The following is a 23088-nucleotide window of genomic DNA, read 5'->3' on the forward strand; positions in this document are numbered from 1 at the left end:
AGAGGAAATACTGTATGTTTATTCTTTTAAATTAAAGTTGGTTCCTAAGAAGAAAAAAATCACTACAAGAGATTCTGCACTGCATGGAATTAGCTCATCCCTGCACTTGACGAAGAGGATAGCTCCCCAAGCTATTCAGAAGGACAGTGTTTGGGCTGGCAGGCAAGGAAGAAGACAGAAGTCAGCAATTCCAACTGCATGTTCCTCCCTAGCAGCTGTAACTGCTGTTGAGGCTCCTGAGTTTTGTCTGAAATGGGAAGGAGAAACACCAAGTGTGGCTTACTGCCACTTTTGGTCACCCCTCCCCCATTGGTTAAGTTGGTATTGAGTTAAATTGGAAAACTTTAATGTTTGCCTACAGTGTAGTTTTGTTTGTATGACTTATGACATAATTGTTCATTTGTTGCTTATGTGACTTTGTAATGTTTGTATATTGCCTTTTCCTACTTATCTTTATTACTTTGTTCCCTGTTCTGGAATTGCAAATATTCAATGTAGAGCAGGCTGTGAATAAAACAAAACCATCATAGGTGTTGAAATAAAGTTCCACATGCTGAAAATAAGAAACAAAACTCCAAAATGCCAGAGAGATTCCATTTTATTTACAGAGCAACCTCAATGCTGATGATCAGGGCGTTGAAAATTTACCTTGCAACATAAAAAATCTCTCTCTTTTTAATTACCAAGACACAGTGTGTTAGCTGGGACAGAACGGAAGTCCTGCATGGAGTTTAGACCGTTAGAAGCTCAGAGACCGGACAGATGTGTGGACCATTCATTTGAGCAGCTTAGCTACCATTTGCCAATCTAGTGTCCAGCATATGTTTTGGGAATATAGCCAGGATTGTAGTCCAAAACATCTGCAGGGCACCAGCTTGGCAAAGGCTGGCTTATACCAAAGCCCCAACAACAGAACTGCCAAGACCACCAACCACCTTCTGGCAGACAGTGGGGTCAACTGTTGTGTTTCCACCCCAGAAGAACTCTCGCCTTATCCCTACCCATTTCCAAGATCGCAGCCCAGAGTGAAGATGGGGAGGAGAGACAACCCCCCTCCCTGCCTTCCACCCTACAAAAGCATCACCTGCACAGGATAGAAAGGGGAACTGAAGGCTAAGCCATGAAGAGCGAAATGCTTTCCTAAGAGGATCTGAATTGTGTGTTTGATAGTTAGAAGAAGAGGCAGGACCTCTTTACTGCGGAATGGTGGGGGGAGAAGGAAGACCCCCCCCCCAACCATTTCTATGGCAAGTTTGGAGTTCCACCCTTTTTCCTGGAGCAGCTACTCAATGTGCAACATTTAGCAGCATTTTATACACGCACAAACCACCTGATTGCTCACTGAACATGACAGCATCAGGTTCAATTCTACCAAGGAGACAGGTGGAGAGAGAGAAGGGATTGCTTGCAGCAGGTACCTCCCCTCCTCCTGTCCAATAAAGCAGCACTGGGCACTCCCCACCTCTCTCTCTGCCATCCTTTGGTCCCTGCCCAGCAGAGACTTGGCACAGATCCAGCAGCAAAACGGGCAACTCTGGTCGCTTTCCTCCTCCTGCAATCCCCAGCAGGTGCTGGCTTCTGGGGCGGGGTGGGGTGTTGGAAGGGTTAACCCAACAGGCACAGCTAATGTTCACACGATGTAGGCGAAGCCCCTGCTGTACCATCAGGTTATGATGGGGGTTGCTGGGCGACTTACTCCGCTCCCAAACAGCTGACGCACACAGTCTGGGCACCTGCTTTATAGAAAGCCCTCCTTCCGAAACTGCTCTTGCAGGATGTCTCTGTACTCATCAAAGCCTCCCTCAATGCGCTGCACAGTGCCATTCCCACACACCCACAGCTCCTGGCACACCAACCGGATGAAACGCTCATCATGGGAAACGAGAATCAGACCACCCTGGAACAAGAAGGACAAAGAAAATTCAGACTTAAAGCATGCCGTACCAGCCTCAGTTCTCCCAGCCATTCTGCTAGCTTCAGGTGCTAACCTGGGGCTCCTGCTATCTCTGCAGATTTTGCAACATATTTTAAATCTTGCAAGCTCCTTTTTGGAGAGCCAGTTTTGGCTGAAAAGTGGGATATAGTTGTAATAAAAAGAGAGTCCCTTATTGCCGAGGAACAGGGCAGCAAAGCTGCTCAGCTCTGTTCATAGTGCAATTAAATGGCGTAGAACAGCCTTTGCCAACCAGATGTTTTGGACTACAACTCCCATCAGTCCCCAGCAGCACGGCTGGGCAGGAAGTAAGTTTCTGCACAGAGACTAAACAGCTACTTGGAGGAAGATTTACCCGGAAATTGTTGAGCGCTTTGGCCAGGGCCTCAATGGTCTCCATGTCAAGGTGGTTCGTCGGCTCATCCAGAATGTAGAAGTTGGGGCTGGAAGGAAAAGGAAAAAGCAATGAATGTAGCACTGGGTTGGAAATCCCTGAAGCGAGCCACAAAGGCACTTCCTTCCTGTGCAATGATTGAGGTCATTATAAAAGAAAACAGAGGTGTGGTGGGGGGGGGGCATACTCATCTGAGCATAGTTACCAAGGCATGGTCATCTGAGCAAAAGCCACTCTGCTTTTCTGGCCTCCAGACAGGCTGGCAACAGGACGAACTGCTAACTCGCCAGAGACTCCATAGCACCCCAGCTGATGGCGGTACTCCTCCTCTGTCTTTCCTGGAACCCAAATACCGAAAGGTGTCAAAATTCATGAAGCAGCTGCCACTTACCAGCATGTTAGCTGAACAGATCATCTCAATGCTAACGAGTACCCATTGCTGGGGAGCAGCTACAGAAGAAGGCCTGCTTATGGGTCTCCCACCCAGAGGCATCTGGTTGGACACAGTGAAAAGCAGGTTGCTGAACTAGATGACCCTACTCAGCAGGCTTCTTATATTCTTAAGACCACAGCACTGCTGCTCTGCCAGGATTGGTGAGACCACGGTAGCCTAGTAGCACACTGATTTTAGCACTGGATTAGAGGAGTGGCATGGCATTCAAGGCACACAAATTCACAGAAAGAACCACACTTTTACTGGAGTTAACAGCTAAAAAGAGGCCCCAGATTATTTGGATAAGGATGGCAGGTTAGCTTGACAGTGTCTTTTGGTTACAGAGCGAAGTGGATTCTTGAGTGGCTGACCTCAGGAGGATAGTGGGGAAAATATTATTATTTTTTATTATTAATTCAGTCGATTGCCTGCACTTGAACATCAGGGCCCAGGGCAGGTTCCAACAATTTCAATATTAAAAACAGTTCAAAACAAATTTGTCACAGGAATAAGGTCCTGAGAACATGGACCTTGGGTCTCAAAGGTCAGGGTAGAGGAGTGTTTCTACCTGACATAGAAACTACATTTTATTATGTTTCTAAATTCTGTTGGAAACCGCACAGAGTGGCTGGGGAAATGGAACTACCAAGACCACCCCCCTTGCTGATCTTAACACTAGAGAGGATCTGCAGTATTTCAGTAATTTGGGGCTCAAGTCACATAGGGCTTTAAATGCTAATGTGAGCACCTTGAATTGGGTTTGGAAACTATCTGGCAACAGATGACACTTCGGGCTTCCTGATCTGGTGAGTTACACAATATGCACTTGAACGAATAGAGAGAGTAATACATTGTTAAGCTCCTAACTCAAGCTAGATATGGTATAAAGCACATATATGTGTCTATGTGAAATACTGGGGTGGGGAGGATGAACTGCTTGTAGATCACCAATAAAGCATAAGTTTTCCTAGAGGCTGGATAGCTGAAGGCCAGGAAGGTATATTTCTTTTCTCCCAAATCTGGCTATATTGCACCCATCCTTATTTTTGTCATGTGTCACCAACTAACTCCACAGGAATCCCTACAGCTTACCTGGAAATTTCTTTGCTAGTAGCTCTGTGGCACTGATGTTGAGATCCAGCTGATCCACATGGTGCTGGCTAAAATAGCCAATCTTAAGGTTCCTGCCAAGCCAGAGCAAGGAGAGAGAATGTGTTATTACAGGAAGCAATTATGCAGCAATAACCTCCCAATTCTGAAACCACCTAAGTGAAGGAACAATGTTCTTCTTTCACTATGTACAAAAATGCTGCTGCCTGACCCTGAGGAGAGAGTATAAAAGCACAAATGGACTGTTTCTCCTTCAGCTACCAAAGGAGATCCATTTTCCACAATTCCCCCATGCCAAAGGCAAATGATCTCTTACTGAATCTATTTGAATCAGTATGCTGAAATAGTTAGTGGAAAGTAGGTTTCATATATTAATTCCCACATATCACTCCAGTTCCTAAATCATTTGGATTTATTTCTCTTCCAATAAAGAGTCAATGTAATGAATGAAAGGGAGGAATCATACATGACATTAAAGAGAAAAGGGGTTTAAGGTGGATGATGAGAAGCTTTGCCAAGTACAGAAAATCGGACTCTTGGGCTCTGATAGCTCCTCAAATGTATTGAGTTCTTATCAAGAACTATCTACCACATTTCCAAAGGCTCCTCCCCCACCACAAGGATGAGAAACTTGCTTCTTCCATTAATAAAAGCTTCAAAATCCCTATGCTCCACATTTCAGAATTTGCGGCATCTATGTTTTGCAGTTCATACCATCACTGAGATTCTGCTGGAGACAGAAAGCAACACAGAAGCACATACCCTGAATGCTTGGCAGGAATCTATGTTGTATTCACAACTCAGCTTTCTGTGGTTTGACCCATTCACCCCATAACACTATCAAGCCCCCTTATTTTTTCTGAAACTACCTGTGAGCATGCCTAATTCCTTCAACAGGTGCCAGGTCTCCCATCATGATCTTCAACATCGTAGACTTGCCAGCTCCATTCTCCCCTACCTAGAGGAAACAATGAATGAATAAATGAATGGACATCCTTCAGAACTCTGGGAGGGTTTCACCTGACAATGCCTATTAGCGGAAGCCCTATGCAAGTATGCAATGGGGCTTTCTCCCATTTCCTTTTCCTGAACACCCCCTGGAATTGGCTCAGCGGTGTGTGTGTAGAGAACTTCTAGAACAGTGTGCCAGGAAGGGGGGTGGGGAGAGAAAAGAAAAGGGGATCATTCTGTCTGGCAAGCTGCAACCCTTGCGCAGATCGAACATTCATCATAACGCGAAATCAATTGTCACCCTCTGTTTTAATTTTAATTGCCATTTCTCTGCTCAAAACTTCAATAGAGATAATCAAAAAAGAAAACCCCTCTCCATACCACACAGATGCGGGACTCCAGGTCGGCTGAGACTGAGAGGGAGCGAAAGATGTAGTTGTTGGGCTCATAGTAAAAGTCCACTTCATCCAGTTGCAAGATGGGAGGAGAAAACTTCTCAAAGCCATCTGGGAACCTGCAGGAAAGAGAAGGAAACTGAGCACAAAAGGAAGTAGCACAAACGAGAGTGGTGGGCAGCAGGGAAAACACTTCTGTAAGATTTTACTGAATTCTTAGCACTGTTCTGACCCTAATACTTAGCACTTACAGTGCTTTCTGTGTTCAAAGCACCTCTCATACATTATTAGAGGTACAGTCTAATGGCATGTAATACATCCAATTTGCTGAAGCCAAGTAGGTCAGGGCCTAGATGGGAAATTGTCACTTTAAGTTACAAGGAATAAACCATTAGAAATAATCTTATTGCAATCCATACAATAACTCCCTAAGGCAGGTCTGTATTATTACCACCATGTAATAGATGCCGCGGGGAGTGGAGGCATACTGAACAAGATTCAAACTGGAGCCTTCTCAGATTATAGCTCCATCTCTTTAGCCATCAGGCCATCCCAGTTTTTCAGGCCTGTTATGACAGTAGTGGTCAGGGACCATATCAGGAACACGAGCCACCACACCACGACATCTGAGGAAAATGGAAGTGTCCCTTCCAATTCTATAATTCTATATCTGTGAGGCAGCAGTGTGAAAAAGATGAAGTCTCTATAGACCCGGACACTGTGTCATTGGCAACGGAAGTCCACTGCAGGAGCTTCTAAGTGCCGAACAGGAAATGCCATGCAGAGAATCTGCACTCTCTAAAGAGCCTGTTACCACACTTGCATCCAGGCCACTTTTTAAAAAGCCCTTTCACAGAACCCTCTGCAGAAGGTGCCTGAGGTATGAATCAGTCTGAAGCCCCCAAGAAAATGAAGAACCAAAATGAGAAACTCAAACCAATCTGTGGACATGAGATTTTTTGGAGCAGGAAAAGAAGAGGAAGCAGAACATCTTCCCCATATGTTATGGTATTGCATCCCAACCAGGTTTCAACTCGATTCGAAGTATGGAGAAGCCTTTCCAACTTGGTGCTCTCCAAAAGTCAGTGAACTCCAGTTCCCATCAGCTCCAACCAGCATGGCCACTGGTTAGGAACGAGGGAAGTTGTAGTCCAAAACATCTGCAGGCAGCACCAGGTTGGGGAAGGCAGGTCTCTTCACTTTCCATTTGTAGTATGCTGTCCCATGCAAGTTCCTAAACCAGCTGATTTTCCACTAAGAAGTTCTTGAACACACAAAGGTATCCAAGACCAACCAACTCTCGACTTAGTGGTCATGAAGTGAGGAGTTTATCAAGACCAAGAAGGTCAAGAAAAGAATGGTTCTGGCTCACAAGGCAGAGAGCTTCCGGCTCTCCTACACCCTCTTCTGCAAAAGTCAGCTGTCTCATTTATGTGAAGAGCCACTTACTTCATTATCACTTCAGAGTCTTTGTCCACAGGTTTCAATTTTGGCCTAAGAGACAAAAGAAGGTCAGACCCATTGCAACAAAAGAGGACACAGCAATTTAGAAGCAGGGAAGGCCTCATTCACACCAGAGCACCTCCCACGGAAAGAGCCATCCTCTACTCCGGACTCACCAGAATCAGTGAAAGCAGACTGCCCCCACCCATCCTCTTCAAGTCAAAGTTCTCCTAACTACTTGAGCAAGAGCATCTAAGCCAGCCTTGCTCAACCTGGTGCTCTCCAATATGTTGTTGAATGATCACTCCAGTCATCCTTGGCCATTGACTATGCTGGCTGGGGCTGATGGGGGCCCAATAACATCTGGCAAGGCTGGTCTATGAATTCAAAGACAGCAAAGCATGGGGGACCACCTGTGGCCTTGACTCAGTTTGGAAAGCACTGTAGTTTCCCAGAAACAACCTGTTTTCTCTGTTAATAACAAGAGTGGGGAACCTTTGGCCCCCCCCGATGTTGTTGAACTACAACTCTCACTAGCCCTAGCAAGCATGGTCAATGACCAGGGATGATGGCACATTTGGAGAGCAAAAGATTCACCTCACTTGGTTTATAATAAGGCAGGAATGCTGGCCTGGATTCATTAAGTTCAACACAGTAATATTTTTTTTGGGGGGGTGGGGAATTCTTATGCTTCCAATCTATATACAAATTGCAAAGATTCCAAAAAGAAAATCTTGTCCAAGGAACTTTGATATCTTGGTGACTTTGTGGGCCCTGCACTTCCAGGCCTCTGTTATCACCCCAGTCAATTTATTTTGCTTATTGATATTGATATAGATATATGGATATATATTTAAATATTTTATACCACCTTATTGCCCTAACAGCAATCTGCAGAGCCTACAATTACTCATTCACTTATTCATTAACACCATCTTTGTGCCACCCCATAACTTAAGAAAACAAAACTCTTTGCAACCCCAAAGTTAAAAGACAGTTGTCTGTCTCCAGGTAGAACTGTGCAATGCAAATATGGGCCAACATGATTGCGCACCCCTGACAAATAATGCTCAATCCAACTGTTGTGGATACTCACAGCTTCTCCAGAAGTTTGAGTTTGCTCTGCACTTGAGACGCCCGGTTTGCATTATAGCGAAATCTATCAATAAAGACCTTAAAGGGAGAGAGAGAGAAGGGAAGATCAGAGTCTTTCAGGTAGGAGAAGCCCCATGCAGAGTCTCAGTCATAAGACCATGGCTCATTTGTGGACCCTAGCCACTGTTTTTTCTACAGGTGCATCCTGGTGATTTTAATCAGGACGTACTTTCAAAAATGCATTGCCCTGGATGGCACCCTCTGCAATGCAATGGGGCCTAAGAAGTAGGTCAAATTGCTTTCTTGCAGGTGCCACTGAAGTAATACAGGGGCCCTCAGGTATGGTGGGGGTTGGACCTGAGGAACAGAGCACATTCTGTGTACTCATAGGCATATCATTCAAAACCCACTCACATGTTTCTCATTCCAGTTTACACAGAAGATTGTAAGCCTGTGGGCCGTACCTAGTGAAGTCTCAGAAACATTGGCAAGTCGGGGTGGAAATGGGTTCCAGTGGTCTTCCTCCATCTCACCCCAGTTCTCAACATCTCACCTCTGTGACCCCAGACCTTGCAAGAAAAGGTTTCAAATGCTTTGCAGGGGAAACTGATCTTTGAAGCAGAATCACACAAAATGTACACATGGGAAGGTAATCGGCGTGGAGTCATTGCACACAGGACGTTGTCTTTCTCGTCAACGATCTTCTATTTATTTTAGGCTGTCACACGATTAAAATGTGTGAGCTGATTCACCATATGAATTTTAACCAATTCACTGTGCATTGATTTGCATGCTAAAAGGGGGGGGGGGAGGGACCACGACACATCCTTTGGTTTAAGTGATGTGCACGTGTCACAGCAGGACATCAACTGAGGCATGGAATGCTAACACAGAACCCAGAGGTGCACGAGCACCCATAGGGCCTTCCCTGCTGCTCACAGGGTTGCAACCACACATACTCCTGAGATTTCAAGGGAGGCATTACAGCTGAGGAGTTAAGCTGAAAAAAAAGTGAACATACTTTCCCCCAAGCCTAATTGCTGTTAGGAAAGGGAGAATATGGCTTGGGGGTGGGGTAGTTGTGGTGCACAAATCTGCAAATGTGCCCACAGACCCATAAAGGTCTGCAATCCCTGTTTTGAGGCATCCTGCCCTTTTTTTAAAAAGAGCAGCGCTTGCCATCTGCAGCTTTTATAAATATTAAGTATTGTAACAGTGCATCTAGAAAAGAAAAAAAAATCTACTGACTGATTTATAGTGAAGATTTGAATAATAAAAAAGAACTGATTAAATCTGCTGTGCATTCCTAATTTGATTAGGTGCAGAGAAAACTAACAGCCCTCACCTAAACTCACTAATCCAGGTATGAGTAAAGTACTGTGTACTGAATGCTGAAATCTACATGCAAAGAAAAAGGGTAGAGAATTGTGCTGGGCACAGGATTTGGCCTCTTGAGAATCTCATGCTTCTTTCTTTTTTAAAAGCAAGTTTCTAATCTGTAGGGCTGCAGAGGCGCGCTTGAAAGTCTGTATGCAACGGCTGCTGAAATCTCAGAAGTCATAGGCATGTGGCCAAATTCGGTGGGTAGGGGTGGGTGGGGCTTCATTCACCCCTCCAGCTTCTTATTTATCCTCGTGGCCAGGAATTCCAGAATAAATTACGCAAAATAATTTGGAAACCACAGTACAAATTATGTGAAAAGCAATTTTGCACAATGTCAACATAGGTCAAAAATTTCACTTTTACTGGAGACAGAAACTGTGGTGGTCTATCAGCCTCAGCCAGAGAATGAGCAGTGGTCAGGGAGGATGGGGATGGGAGTCTAGCAATATCTAGATGGCTTTAGGATCTCCACCCTAAGCTCAAGAGATGGGTCTACATGAATCTACATAACTTCCCTCTGACAGGCTCTTAATATTGACCCACTCAGCGAGGCTATATCCCTAAACCCTGATCTGCTCCCTGAACCATACCTGGATGTGCTCTCGATACTGTTGCTGAGCCTCATACTCGCGCTGCTGGTTCTTCAACCGCTCTTCTTTGATCTTGACGAAGTTCTCAAAATCGCCACGATAGCTGTCGAGCCGCTGTGAGTGGAGGTGGATGATGTCAGTGGCCACGGCGTTCAGGAAGTTCCGATCGTGGGACACAACCAGGATGGTTGACTGCCATGTCTGGAAGAACCAGCAACCAAGAGGCAACCTCAGCAGTGTGAAAATTTCAGACAGATCAAGGAGGACCTAACCTATTTCTCACCATAGCCTCTTCCCACTTTTCATCAAAATGCTAAGGGAAACAAACCAAAGCAAACCAGAAGCACAATCTGGAAAAATATTCTTTTAGCTTCCAACAGACCTGCAAATAGTTCTCCAGCCAGATGATAGCCTTCACATCCAACATGTTGGTCGGCTCTGGAAGTGAACAAAAATTAAGTTTTTTGGCAAGGGACTTAGCAGTTAAGAAATTATTTCAATTAAAAAGCACCCGTTCTCCAAACAGGAGGGAAGTTCTTCGACAAAGTGATGATGTAACTTTGTGGTACAGCATATGCTGTGCAATTAAGCATCCTGGGTTCAGTCCCCCACGAAAGCATCTTAAGTACCCCAAGAACTGGACGGAAAACATCCTGGATATCTGCTAACCAACAGTAGCGATGGTAGGAAATTAGCTGGGCCATTGAACTCAAGGTGCCATCAATTAAATTTCCCTTGAGAGGACTTGGTAGAGAGGTTTCACTTGTATTTTGGGTCTGATTACAGACAACTGTGCTAGACCCATAATTCAAAGGGTCACACATCTCTCTTAGGACTGGCAAGTGTCCGCATACAATGCAAAAGCTCTGAACTTGAACAACTAAAAAACAACAACAAACAAACTCCTAGAAATTCCAAAATACCAAACACATTTCTAGGACCAAAAGAGGGTCTTTTTATCAACCTGTTAGATCCCAGAGGACCTAAGTAGATCTGCTGGGGATAGATGGACATGATTTGCTGGAAAAGCGTTGGACTAAACAGTAATTTGGTCTTCTCCTGTTTTGGGTCAACAGAGACCACCACTTACAATCTTCTGAACAGGCTATGCTCCACTTTGGGGCCAGGATCTAGGAGTTTATATCACATTCCATGAATTTTTCAGACTGTGCAGCAACTATGAGCTCACCCTCCCTACAGCACAGACTTGTATGATGGTACAAGGTCTACATGGCTTTGCCTCACAATCTATTAATATATTTCACTGAACTGCCAATATCATCTAACCAGTTAAATCTAATGTGCATTAATAAACTTTGAGTGCTTATTAAAATGGAGGGACACTTTTAATATATGTTTAGAACACAGAACCAAACAGAAACATGGTGCCAGTTGATCTGGATTGGATCAATTGTGTCATGGTCCTCTTGCTCTGGACTGGATTAATTCAGAGCAAGAGGACCAGGACTCAATTTAGATCTTCCTTCAATCTTGCTCTTTTAGCCTTCAAATTATGGTTAGAAAGCCAACTTCAAACCATAGCTTCAAGCAATCATTTTGAGGCAACCTGTTTGCTTCATTTACCACTGCAGGTTTACCACTGTAAACTTTGGCAAGATCAACTTGGAAATGAACAACGGAACCCCAACAGTTGAGGGTCAAAAAGCTAAAGGACCCCTGACAGTTAAGTCCAGTCGCGAACGACTCTGGGGTTGTGGCACTCATCTCGCTTTACAGGCCGAGGGAGCTGGCGTTTGTCCACAGACAGTTTTTTCCGGGTCATGTGGCTAGCATGACTAAGCCACTTCTGGCGCAACGGAACACCGAAACCAGAGCAGCGCATGGAAATGCTGTTTATTGAGGGTAGCAGCACGTGGAACATTGCATTTCACATTTGGAGAATACTGTGTAGTATGCACTTTCTTCTCCCCCATTTGCCTCCAGACAATACTTACCATCAAGCAGGAGGAGGTCAGGCCTGAGAACACCAGAACCAACAGGACAAGGAGAAAGGGATGGAGAAAGCAAGAAAGAGAGGCAGACAATCAATATTAAGGATCAGTTTGAAGGCTACTATGAAGTTGTTTTGAAAGCATTTTCTCTTACAACGTGGGATGGCATAAGCCAACAATGACTATCCCATCCAACTTCAGCTGTTTTTGTTTAGATGTCTTAGATTTGCTGGGTTGACAATTCCCACTCAGCCCAGGAGTTTGTACCATTCAAGAACACAGCACATCAACAAGACATACCTGGCAAAAAGGGCACGAGCTAAAGCCAGCCTCATTCTCCAACCACCTGAAAACTCTCTGGAAAGAAGGAACATACATCAGATTCCCTGTGCCAGGTGGGCACCCATCAGCCTACAGATACAGCAGGCAGCCTTACGGTTCTCAACAATACAAGGTGGAAACTAGAGGCATCCCAGCTCAATCTATTGTCTCTCTACCCACATCCCCTGCCCAAATTGTAATGTGAAGCAAGTGGTTACCAAGCTTTCCATCACCTGGTATGTACACCTCACCCACAAAAACCACCTGACCTGCTAAGGTAGAAAGGAGGAAAAGCTAGGACTCCCAACAGCTCAGATCATAGCAGAAAAAAGTCAAGCTCTGGTAGAGATCACTTACTTGGTTGTCTGTTGCTGCATCTTTGCACTGAATCCCAGCCCAGCAAGAATGACAGATGCTCTGAAAAGTGGCACGGGGGGTGGGAGGGAGAAGATAAATAATAGAATGAAGTCAGTAAGTTGGGGGACAAAGTATTTCCCATGAAGAGAAACTGTTCTGCAGTTCCAATTGGCTGAAAGATCTATATGTCGCTCCGAACGCACTCAAGACTGTTAACGAGAAATTTAAAGGCACAACACCCATCCGAGATGCAGTGCTGGAGTTTACTCAAATGTAAACAGACAGAGAAAGAAAGGAAGATCAGCAGCAAGCTTCACACCAAAATATTACCTTTACCAGCTCAAGCTGAATGTGATAATCAGTTGTGCAGTTCTCCTACCCAAGCAGTTTTAACAGACATCTGCCTCAGAAACTGCCAGTCCAATTGGCAGAATTTATTTATTTCCTGACATTTAAACCCAACCTTCCTTCTGCAGTGGAACCCCAAGATTGTGCACTTTTGGTTCCCACATAGGCACACTCTGGGAACTGTTTCAACTCCCCATTTCCTTTAAAGTAAATGTAATTCTTTTAATGATTATAAAGTAATCAGTACTGCAGAGATACAATCCCTGGCCCTCTGAGCAAGACTCCAACATGCAGTTGGAGAACAGAAAAGTTGGAGAGGTGTTCCAGCTTGCCCTTGAATCTGACCCCTGCACCCTTTCTGTAACATACTAATATCCTGCTTCAATTACATCCAAGGCCTAAGTGCATGTCTTGAAGGGAGGGTGGAGGCACAGCTTGGAGAGTGGCTGGCCTGCAACCTCTTCAGCCACCATCTCACCCCTCAGGCAAGAAGTGTGCCTCAGTGGGTGGCTGCTCAGGCATGCCTAGAAGAGTGGCTGGCACTCAGCCTTCTCCTCCTCCCAGACTCGCTTGGCCAAGTGGTTGGGCTTTGTGAGCAGCTAACACATCCCTGTTGCACAAGTTATGCCACTGCTGCTTCCCTGTGGCACGCCTGGCTGAGAAGTGCTTGGCTCTTTGTAAACAGGCGAAGACTTGAGCTGTTCGATTCCACCAGAGCTGGAGACCAGCATGGGACACCAAGGGCAGACCATGGTCAATTTATGGGCAGATCAGCAAGGTCAGAAGCCAAATTCATGGTGTGTTCACCTCAGCCCTGAGGTTGTTGACAGGTGCCCCATCAAGCAACCTACTGACACAAGCCCGGCAAAAAGGACTGCACCTCCTAACTGGATTTGAAAGCCAGGGTTTAGAACATCATACATCCCAAATCCTGGCAGCCATTCAGAAAATTTCTGTCTTTGACATCTAATAGACAACTAAGCAAATGGCTGAAGATATGCATTTGTCACAACTAAAATGAGTGGCATCTCACCTTGCTGGGGCCTTGTCTGCCTCAATCTCTTCTAGCCTGGCATAGATTTCTGACAGTCGAGCGCCTTCAGTGCCTTCTCCCCTGAAACAGGACATAAGAACAGTGTGTCAGTTTTCTGGGTGGTAAGAGAAGGTCCGCTCGGTACCAGAGGATGCTTATGTCTGAGCTAAGAAATTTGGGAAGGTAGCATCAAGACTAGGATTACCTTCCAGAATTGACTCGGGCTGTCAGCTCCTTCTCCTCCTTCAGCAGACTCTCGCGGGTGGTATCGCACTCTAGCACGCTCTGCAGGGCTGGCGTATCATCCCCCGCCACTTCCTGCTCCACGTGGAGGATGCTGATGTGTGAGGGTATGCGCAAGTTATTGCTGGCAATCATCTTCAACAACGTCGTTTTGCCCAACCCGTTCCGGCCCACCAGGCCATATCGCCGGCCATATGCCAGGTTCAAGTCTGCACCAGTGAGGAGAACACTGAAAGGAGAGAACACACAGACCCTTATAACAGTCAGTGTTACCGGCCCATTGGAGTCTCTGCACAAAGCAGGTTGCTATCCTCCCAGACTACAGAGAGCATGGGAAGCAGATGAGGCAGAGTGTCAACACCTTGTGGGTAGAGCTACAAGTAGGCTAGCTTAGGAAGCTCTCTCTCTCCCCACCCCCTTTCTACTGCTTTGCTTTTAGTTTCTGCTCACAAGTAGCATAAATCCAGCCATCACACCACCCAGCGCTGGACTTCCTTCTGCCTTCAACTACAGAGGCAGAACTTAGCCATCACAGCTAGTATTCTGTCAAATACCTCCTGGCCTCCCAAGCTTCCAAAAACTTCCAAACATACTATTTTATAAATGTGTACCTCACCCTCCGGTGTAAAACATTCCTGCAATAGCTAAAAGCCATAACATGCAAATAACACAACAGCAACAGAAGAGATAAAAGCAAGGAGAAACAGGAGCAGTAAAAGATATTTAAGGCATTAGAAAATAAAATGCTCTATGCCCAGCGCAAAAGACACATTATAAAAGGTGCTAGATCAGGTTCTCTGGAGAAAGCATTTCATAATTGGGGAGCCACAACCACAAAGGCCCTGTCCTCAGTTGCTGCCCGTCATTTTAGACAGTGAGGGCACCCAGAGGAGAGCCTTCAAAGACTGCCCAAGTATACAGGCAGGCTGACAGACACCAAAATAGAAATTCCCCAGCTCTCAAGCCAGGTAGAGTTCTAACAGGATAACTGCTGGCACTTTGAATTGCAACAAGAAAAAGGCTGTTTCAGCATTAGTAAGATGTTCAATGCTCAGTTCCAGTCATTGATCATGTTTTTTAAACTATAACTGCATACAGGCAGCCCCATGGACAAGCCTGGCAACAACCTGAGCACCACCTGCCATTTCAGAGGTTCCCATTCACAGCTGACAGGCATGTCTACCCCACAAACTCTGGGTGCCCATCAGCCTGCAAGCACTCACCGCTCACCGAAGGACACGTCGAAGTTCTCAATGCGTACATCGTAGGATTTGTTCTTGCCTGATGTCTCGAGACGAGTTTCCTTCTTGCTGGCTGCTTGGCTGGCAGATGCTTCTTCAAGCACCCTGACATCAGACAAGAAACAAAGGGGACCATTAAAGCAGGGGAAGGCAAACATTTCTTCCCCTTATTTGGAATGCCTTACTCCTACCATGAAAACTTGATTCTTGTATGTAGGCTAGAACCCATCTCCCTGGCACAGTAGTTTTCTACGTGGATAGGGAGAAGAATAGTTTCATTTGGTGGCCCTGAGACCTAGTATTTTGAGAGACGGAAAACTCCTAAGAACCCTGAAGATGTAATTTTGTATTGAAAAGCAGCCAGCCAACTCCATCTTCCCCAGAGTCTCCTTGCCTCCTGGCACATCCATTGGGTCAGTATTTCCTCCACCCTGTGCATCAGTACTCTAGGCCAGGAGCAGAGAACCTCTGGCTCACCAGGCCTCCCTATTTGGCCCACAAAGCCATTTTGACCAAACCACGCTCAAACTAATAGCTGGGCCAAAAAGGGAACTGCAGATTGGTGGCACTTGCAAAGCCCTTGGTGAGGTACTTGTTGCTCCAACACACAGCACTCCCTGCAAGCACCTTTGATCAGCTGAGTCTACCCAAAAAATACAAAATAAAAAAATTCCTTCCAGTAGCACCTTAAAGACCAACTAAGTTAGTTCTTGGTATGAGCTTTCGTGTGCATGCACACTTCTTCAGATACCAAGTGTGCATGCACACGAAAGCTCATACCAAGAACTAACTTAGTTGGTCTTTAAGGTGCTACTGGAAGGAATTTTTTTATTTTGACTATGGCAGACCAACACGGCTACCTATCTACTACAAAAAATACAAGGCAAGATAACCAGCTCTGGCAGCACAATTTTTGCACATGTCTACGATATCCAGCTCCAGGAATTTTGAAGTTTTTGCTGCCAGCCTCCTAGGAATCTCCCGTGGGGTCTGAGAAGCAGGAACCATGCCCTCCCTGCTCAAGGTTGATAAGACTTTTCACTCACAATGGGCTTCCAGACTTCATAGAATCTCGGTCCTGCTTCTTAGTCTGCTTTGCTTTGAGGCGAGCCTCTGCTTTCTCCAGCTTCTTGGCATTCACTATCTGCAGTGCAAGCGAGGGAGAAAGAAGCATCAGAGGTTGAGTCACTGGGATTAGGTTGCGCCCCCCGCCCCCAGCACAGTTATGCTACCTCCCATTCCATCCAACTGCAGCACACTGCAGAATGGAATATATGGACTGAAATGGAGCAGAGGGAGACAGAGGAAGCCAGGATGCAATATGCCAGTGGTAAGCAAGGTGGTGTCCTCCAAATGTTGAATTTCAATTCTCATCAGCCCAGGAAGCATGGCCAATGGTCAGGGATGATGGGAGCTGCAGTCCAGCAACACCTGGAGGGACCATGTGGGCCACCCCTGATCTAGAGAGCAAAGGGGTCCTTGCTACCCTAACAATATAGCCTTAGCTGGCTCAGCAGCTTGGAGTCAACTGACCCTCCAGCTCTGGTTCGCTTACCGAGTTCTGATCTCTCTTGAACATCAGCCCTGGCAGCACATCCAAGCCAGAATCTGAAATCAAGCAAGAGAGCAGTGAAAATGCTGCTTACAAGAGCTTCAGCACCAATACAGTCCCTTCCTCCACTGTACCCTGCTTAATAAAGCACCGTAGTTGGTATTGTTGTTGCACTGTTGGCACCTGTCTGTCGAGAGACAATGGAGTACACCTTTGGCAGTAAAGTCAAACCGCTGCATTAGCAGAGTCAAAGTGACCTCTCCAGGGTGGAAGTCTGGGCAATCAGTATGGAGATCCTGAGCTTCCCAGCCTCACTGATGTGGTCCAAAGGAAAACAGAACAATGCATTTAAAACCAGTTTGGCTGCAGGAGCCAGATTTTACTGCAGCAAAGAATTGTAATAAGCTTAGGAGGCTTTAATTTTTTTTTTTTAAATCAAAATTAAACAGAAGACTGATCAACAACTACTATCCAATGACAGCTAAACAGAACCTCCAGATCTAAAGACAGTATACCTGTTGCATGTGGACAGGGGAGGGAGGCAGGCAAACTACTGCCTTCATGCACCACTATCTAGCCAGCCACTGTATGGATCCCTGGTCTGATCCAGTAGGGGAGCCCAGATGCCAGTGCTACTCACCATAATTGTCCGTGATCTTCGAAAGCTGAATGGGGGCATCCAGGAGCACCTGCCTGCTACCCTGGGAGTTTTCGCTGTCCCTGCCAGACACAAGATAATTAGCTAAGAGACCCTAAAAAAAGTTTCTCTCTCAGTCATTATTAATACTTCTCACAGAAACAGCCTCATACGATGAAAACAACAGTCACACAGTCCAATATCCTGCCCTCAAACCCTGGGAAAGCAATAGAAAAGGAAACATGCCTAAAACCAGGAGCTGCCAGAGCCCTCTGCATAATCTAGATCCCCACTGGCTGCACTATTGCCATTTGTTTGGTCCCCTCTGCCTGCTCTCAGCTTCACCCACTCAGTATCAGTCAAAGGGAGCATACATATGGAGAGTGTTGTACATCCGCTGGCAGATAGCACGGATGTCCTCATCGTCCTTCGAGTCTCTGGCCACATCTTGCAAGAGCTCCCCGACCGCTTCAAACAGATCATCCACTGACTCAAAGTCTGAGCTGCCGCTGTGCAGGACCCCTGTGAAAGGAATGCAAGGCACCATTAATGCATGGCCAAGTCCCTTGCCGTTCCTTTGGGCTTGGTCAGCTACCAGTAAGAATAGGGCCAACGTTCCAACCTGGCGCATAGTTTATACTCCGATATTTTATGTGAGTGGTTCATAAATCTTCTAAATAAATAACTAAACATTTACTTCACCTCTTGCATGACCAAAGAACGTTTAGTTGGATGACTTTCCCACACCATGCTGTCAGACAACAAAATTGTTGCTTGGGAATACAAGGGGAGTTTCATGATCACTCATCTCAGAGAATCACAGAATTCTCAGGAATCTTTTGCCGAATGTGGATTATGATTATGAGATTATGAGTCTCATGTTCTACGGACAAAGTTTTCCAGTGATAGGAAGAGAAAATTCCCAACCAACTGGGATATGAGTAAAATACTTCCCTCTTCACCTTTTCAGTGAAAATGCCTGAGGAAGGAGGTCTTACTGTCTTTAAGCTTCTCCAATCCTATCCTGCCTAGCCAGTGTTGCTGATCTTCTCACAGATTATTATTTGGGGGAGAACAATTTTAGTTGAACAACATGGCCACAGAACATACTCTTCATGACTTGAAAGGGGTAGAGAAAGAGGATAGCTGGGTATTGCAGATTAAAGTTTGCTTCCCTTAAATTTGCATAGGTGGATATACACTTTTGCTGAATGGAAATCCTGAACCATTGACCTAAGACTCAAGTCTGTTAGTAAGCAGTAATTCAATTTATTAAGGTCATGGGTTTGAGCCCCACTCTGGGCCAAAGATTCCTGATTTGCATGGGGTTGAACTACATGATCCTTGTGGTCCTTTCGAACTCTACGACTCTATCATTCTATGATCCTTCCTGTGACACTGCTTGGGAAATGAAACCAAATAAAAGTTACTTAATCCAGAGAGAAACAAGTGTGATCTTGACTATATGGTTTGTAATGGGGGTGGGGTCAACCATGCGATTTATTCTTCCCTCATACAATGTTGCCCACACACCACACCTCAGATTGTGAAGCAGCCTCTGGGCCTTGGGCTGATCCATACCCTGTGATGGTTTCCCAGAAAAATACCTTCCTAGACCTTGAAAGGAAAGGAGAAAGGAAGTAGGAGGATAAAGAACAGGCAAAATGTTTCATCATTCTGGAACTCTGAGTCCCAATCAGGGAAAGAATGGATTCAAGGCTTCAGAGATGAGGTGATGTATCAAAGCTGCAACACTAGGCATACTTATGATCGCCGAAGAAGAAGAAGAAGAAGAAGAAGAAGAAGAAGACGACGACTTATCTGGATGTAAATCCAGTTGAAATCTATTGGGCTTATTTCCACATAAGCATGTTTAGGATCAGGGCTGAAACTGAAATAAATAAGAGTAAAGTTTGCTTCCTTTAAACATGTCTAGTTGGATAGAAATCCTGAACCACTGACCTAAGACTAAAGCCTGTTAATAAGCAGCCCATGATCTATTTTCTGCTCTGCCGACTTTTGCCTCTGGCCTGCCCCACCACTGGTATGTGGCCCTTGGGTGCTCGCCTCAGGCTGAAAATGGTGAAGCTGGCAGGTGAAGACTTTTTTGTTCAAACAGGCTTTTAGGAACTGACTGCTTTCAATGAAAGTGCTGGTGCTGTACTGTTTTTAATTATGATTGTTTGCATGGTTCCAATAGATTTTTCCAAGCATATACATATAACACACACACACACACACACACACACAAAAAAAATATATATGCATATATTACTTTACCATATATACTTTACTTATACAGTGGTACCTCGGGTTCCGGAAGTCCATTCTTAACCTGAAACTGTTAACCTGAAGTACCACTTTAGCTAATGGGGCCTCCTGCTGCCGCCGGAGCCCGATTTCTGTTCTTATCCTAAAGCAAAGTTCTTAACCTGAAGCACTATTTCTGGCTTAGTGGAGTGTGTAACCTGAAGCATATGTAACCTGAAGCGTATGTAACCCGAGGTACCACTATATATATATTCTACTTCTAATAGTGTTGGTTTTTAAAATGATTTCCCCCTCATGGTTCTCGTTTAGCGGTTCTCATTTTTATATGCAAGCTGTCATGAGCCCCAAGGAAAAGTAAATAAATACTGTACAGTATGCAATAATAATTTCTTGCCTGTCATTTAACAAGTCTGCCGTTACCTTTGGAGACCCCCTCAACCCCCCCCGCCCAATTAACTCATTGAAATATATATATATCTGTCACTTGACTGGTTTCCAAACAAGGTAGGTGGCATTGCTGATTTGTTAAACTGGGTGGCTGACAGGCCCTCAGCCTGAACCACAAGTGTCTCTTTAGGCTCAAATTTGGGGAGAAGGCGCTTGATTCCTTGGATTGCCCACTGAACCCAACAGGAGTTACTTCTGAGTAGGCAACATGCAGGAGCAGCAAAGGTTCTTGGGATGCAGAAAGGTTTTTAAAATTATTATTGAAAGAGAGATTTGCAAGGGGGTGGGCACGTTTTATAAAGCATGTTTCCAGCTTTAAGAAGCCTTGTGGCGGTGTGAGCAATCATGTAGAATCATAGAGTTGGAAGAGACCACAAGGGCCATCGAGTCCAACCCCCTGCCAAGCAGGAAACACCATCAGAGCACTCCTGACATATGGTTGTCAAGCCTCTGCTTAAAGATCTCCAAAGTAGGAGACTCCACCACACTCCTTGGCAGCAAATTCCACTGTCCAACAGGAAGTTCTTCCTAATGTTTAGGTGGAATCTTCTTTCTTGTAGTTTGGATCCATTGCTCCGTGTCCGCTTCTCTGGAGCAGCAGAAAACAACCTTTCTCCCTCCTCTGTGTGACATCCTTTTATATATTTGAACATGGCTATCATATCACCCCTTAACCTCCTCTTCTCCAGGCTAAACATGCCCAGATCCTTTAGCCGTTCCTCATAAGGCATCGTTTCCAGGCCTTTGACCATTTTGGTTGCCCTCCCATGGACACGTTTCAGTTTGTCAGTGTCCTTTTTGAATTGTGGTGCCCAGAACTGGACACAGTACTCCAGGTGAGGTCTGACCAGAGCAGAATACTCTGTGACTACTGTGTGTGTGTGTGTGTGTGTGTATGTATATGCATGTGTATATGTATAGACACACATATGTATGGATGTTGATATGCGCACGTGCGCGCGCACACACACATATATATGAGAATGAAATATATGATATATGGGTGTCATTACCTGGGACCTTCGTTACAGATAACACACACACACACACACACACACACCATGGGTGTAGCCAAGGGGGTGGTGGCAGAGGGGGGCATTTGCCCCCCATCAAATAAAACAATAGAACTAATTGACGCCGGTTGTGCCCCCCCCACGAAGTCCTGCCCCCTCCCTACCAAAAGTCCTGGCGACGCCCATGACACACACCCGCATAGAGGCCTCGCATCCTACCCAGCCGACATGAGGGGAGGCCAAAGTCGAAGAAGGAGCGGAGGGCCAAAGACCCGCTTCGCTTCCTCGCGCCGCCCGCCGCCCGCCTTCCCTCGGCATGGCCACCTCAGCCTTGCGGAGGGAAGCCGGGGACAGCCACGCTGAGCGAGCCCGGCTGGTCTCGGCTGTGCTGAGGAGAAAGACGCCCCTCCGCCCGCAGCCCAGCCGCCCCCCCCCCGCTCCGCCCTCGCCTCAGCCTCACCGGTCACGTAATCGAACATCTCCCCGTCGAGTTCCGGGAACTCCCTCCGCAGGATCTCGGCGCAGGAGGCCGCCATCGCCGCCCGGCCTCTGGGCCTTCCTCGGAGCCCGGATGCAGCCTTCGGACTCCGAGGCCGACGCCGCGGTGGTCGATGGGAAATGTAGTCCATTCGTGGGAGGAAGGAGATCAGCCGGGCGCAAAGGAGGTTGGGAAAGAGAAGCGGGGGGTTTGAGGGGCCAATCACAACCAATGGCCCCCTTTTCCAAATCTGCAATATCCTAGGACCAAAGGGGGAAGAGAGCAAGAGTGGTTCTACATTGGAACGAGAGTCCCTTAGAAGCTGGTAGACTCTCCTTTCTTGGAGATTCCTGCATTTCAGGGGGTTGGACTAGATGACCCCTGTGGTCCCCCTTCCAACTCTACAACGACTCCGTTTTCTCCTTTCTGAATGGGTAGCTCTTCTACACTGAAAGCAAACCTTTTGGGGGCGGGGTGTAAAGAAGAAAGTGTGTGATTTTAATTCAGAAGAGTCAGTTTTTTGAAGATTAGGAACGATTGCTCTAATGCTACCCGTTCGAGAAGTGGCGTTTTATGTGCTAAATGCTCATGCAAATAGCACTGCATGCGAGGTAAGGCAAACAACACCTAAAATAGCAAAACACCCCGCCCCCGGTCCACTGAATAATAGTCCCAGTATGTGCAGTGGTACCTCGGGTTACATACGCTTCAGGTGACAGACTCCGCTAACCCAGAAATAGTACCTCGGGTTAAGAACTTTGCTTCAGGATGAGAACAGAAATCATGCAGCAGCAGCGGGAGGCCCCATTAGCTAAAGGGGTACCTCAGGTTAAGAACAGTTTCAGCTTAAGAACGGACCTCCAGAACGAATTAAGTACTTAACCCGAAGTACCACTGTACTGTGTTAATATGAATAAGTATGTTTTGGCATATTCCATTTAGGCCACCAGATGGCAGTAACAGCCTGAATTTGATAACATGTGTCCAACTCTTTGTGACCCCATGGACCAGAGCACGCCAGGCACTCCTGTCTTCCACTGCCTCCCGCAGTTTGGTCATACTCATGTTGGTAGATTCAAGAACACTATCCAACCATCTCGTCCTCTGTCGTCCCCTTCTCCTTGTGCCCTCAATCTTTACCAAGATCAGGGTCTTTTCCAGGAAGTCTTCTCTTCTCATGAGGTGGCCAAAGTATTGGAGCCTCAGCTTCAGGATCTGTCCTTCCAGAGAGCATTCAGGGCTGATTTCCTTAAGAATGGATAGGTTTGATCTTCTTGCAGTCCATGGGACTCTCAAGAGTCTCCTCCAGCACCAGAATACAAAAGCATCAATTCTTTGGCGATCAGCCTTCTTGATGGTCCAGCTCTCACTTCCATACATCACTACTGGGACAACCATAGCTTTAACTATACGGACCTTTGTTGGCAAGGTGATGTCTCTGCTTTTTAAGGTGCTGTCTAGATTTGTC

At 46.0% G+C, this 23088-nt stretch overlaps 1 protein-coding gene across 2 annotated transcripts; it reads right to left on the bottom strand.

Moving 5' to 3' along the window:
- Positions 1–580: 580 nt before the first annotated feature.
- Positions 581–22500, bottom strand: ABCF3 (ATP binding cassette subfamily F member 3). 2 transcript variants are annotated; one of them, XM_083504109.1, is made up of 22 exons: positions 22364–22500; positions 21603–21880; positions 17786–17933; positions 17415–17494; positions 16778–16830; positions 16269–16366; positions 15205–15327; positions 13944–14210; positions 13739–13819; positions 12358–12417; positions 11980–12036; positions 11683–11705; positions 10110–10165; positions 9728–9928; positions 7756–7832; positions 6666–6710; positions 5203–5335; positions 4740–4828; positions 3853–3944; positions 2533–2665; positions 2289–2376; positions 581–1897 (listed from the first exon to the last, which is right to left on the bottom strand). In XM_083504109.1, the coding sequence occupies exons 2-22, from the start codon at positions 21769–21771 to the stop codon at positions 1739–1741; spliced, it is 2232 nt and encodes a 743-aa protein (XP_083360235.1). In that variant the 5' UTR covers positions 21772–21880; positions 22364–22500; the 3' UTR covers positions 581–1738. The 2 variants fall into 2 exon arrangements, with proteins under 2 accessions (XP_083360235.1, XP_083360236.1); XM_083504110.1 differs by lacking the exons at positions 16269–16366; positions 16778–16830; positions 17415–17494; ... (1 more) ...; positions 21603–21880; positions 22364–22500 and having other exon boundaries at positions 15212–15327.
- Positions 22501–23088: the final 588 nt, after the last annotated feature.

The sequence above is a fragment of the Podarcis liolepis genome (assembly GCF_965112155.1).
Source record: "Podarcis liolepis genome assembly, chromosome: 5".
NCBI lineage: Eukaryota > Metazoa > Chordata > Lepidosauria > Squamata > Lacertidae > Podarcis > Podarcis liolepis.

Bases quoted from the DNA above. Each gene is read 5' to 3' on its own strand.
- ABCF3 (XM_083504109.1), bottom strand. From the start codon at position 21,771: ATGGACTACATTTCCCATCGACCACCGCGGCGTCGGCCTCGGAGTCCG. The intron at 3,945-4,739 runs GTAGTTTCAGAA...CTGGCTTGGCAG, and splicing joins GGAATTAGGCATGCTCACAG to GAACCTTAAGATTGGCTATT. The intron at 2,377-2,532 runs GTAACTATGCTC...TTTTCCTTCCAG, and splicing joins GCTCAGATGACCATGCCTTG to CCCCAACTTCTACATTCTGG.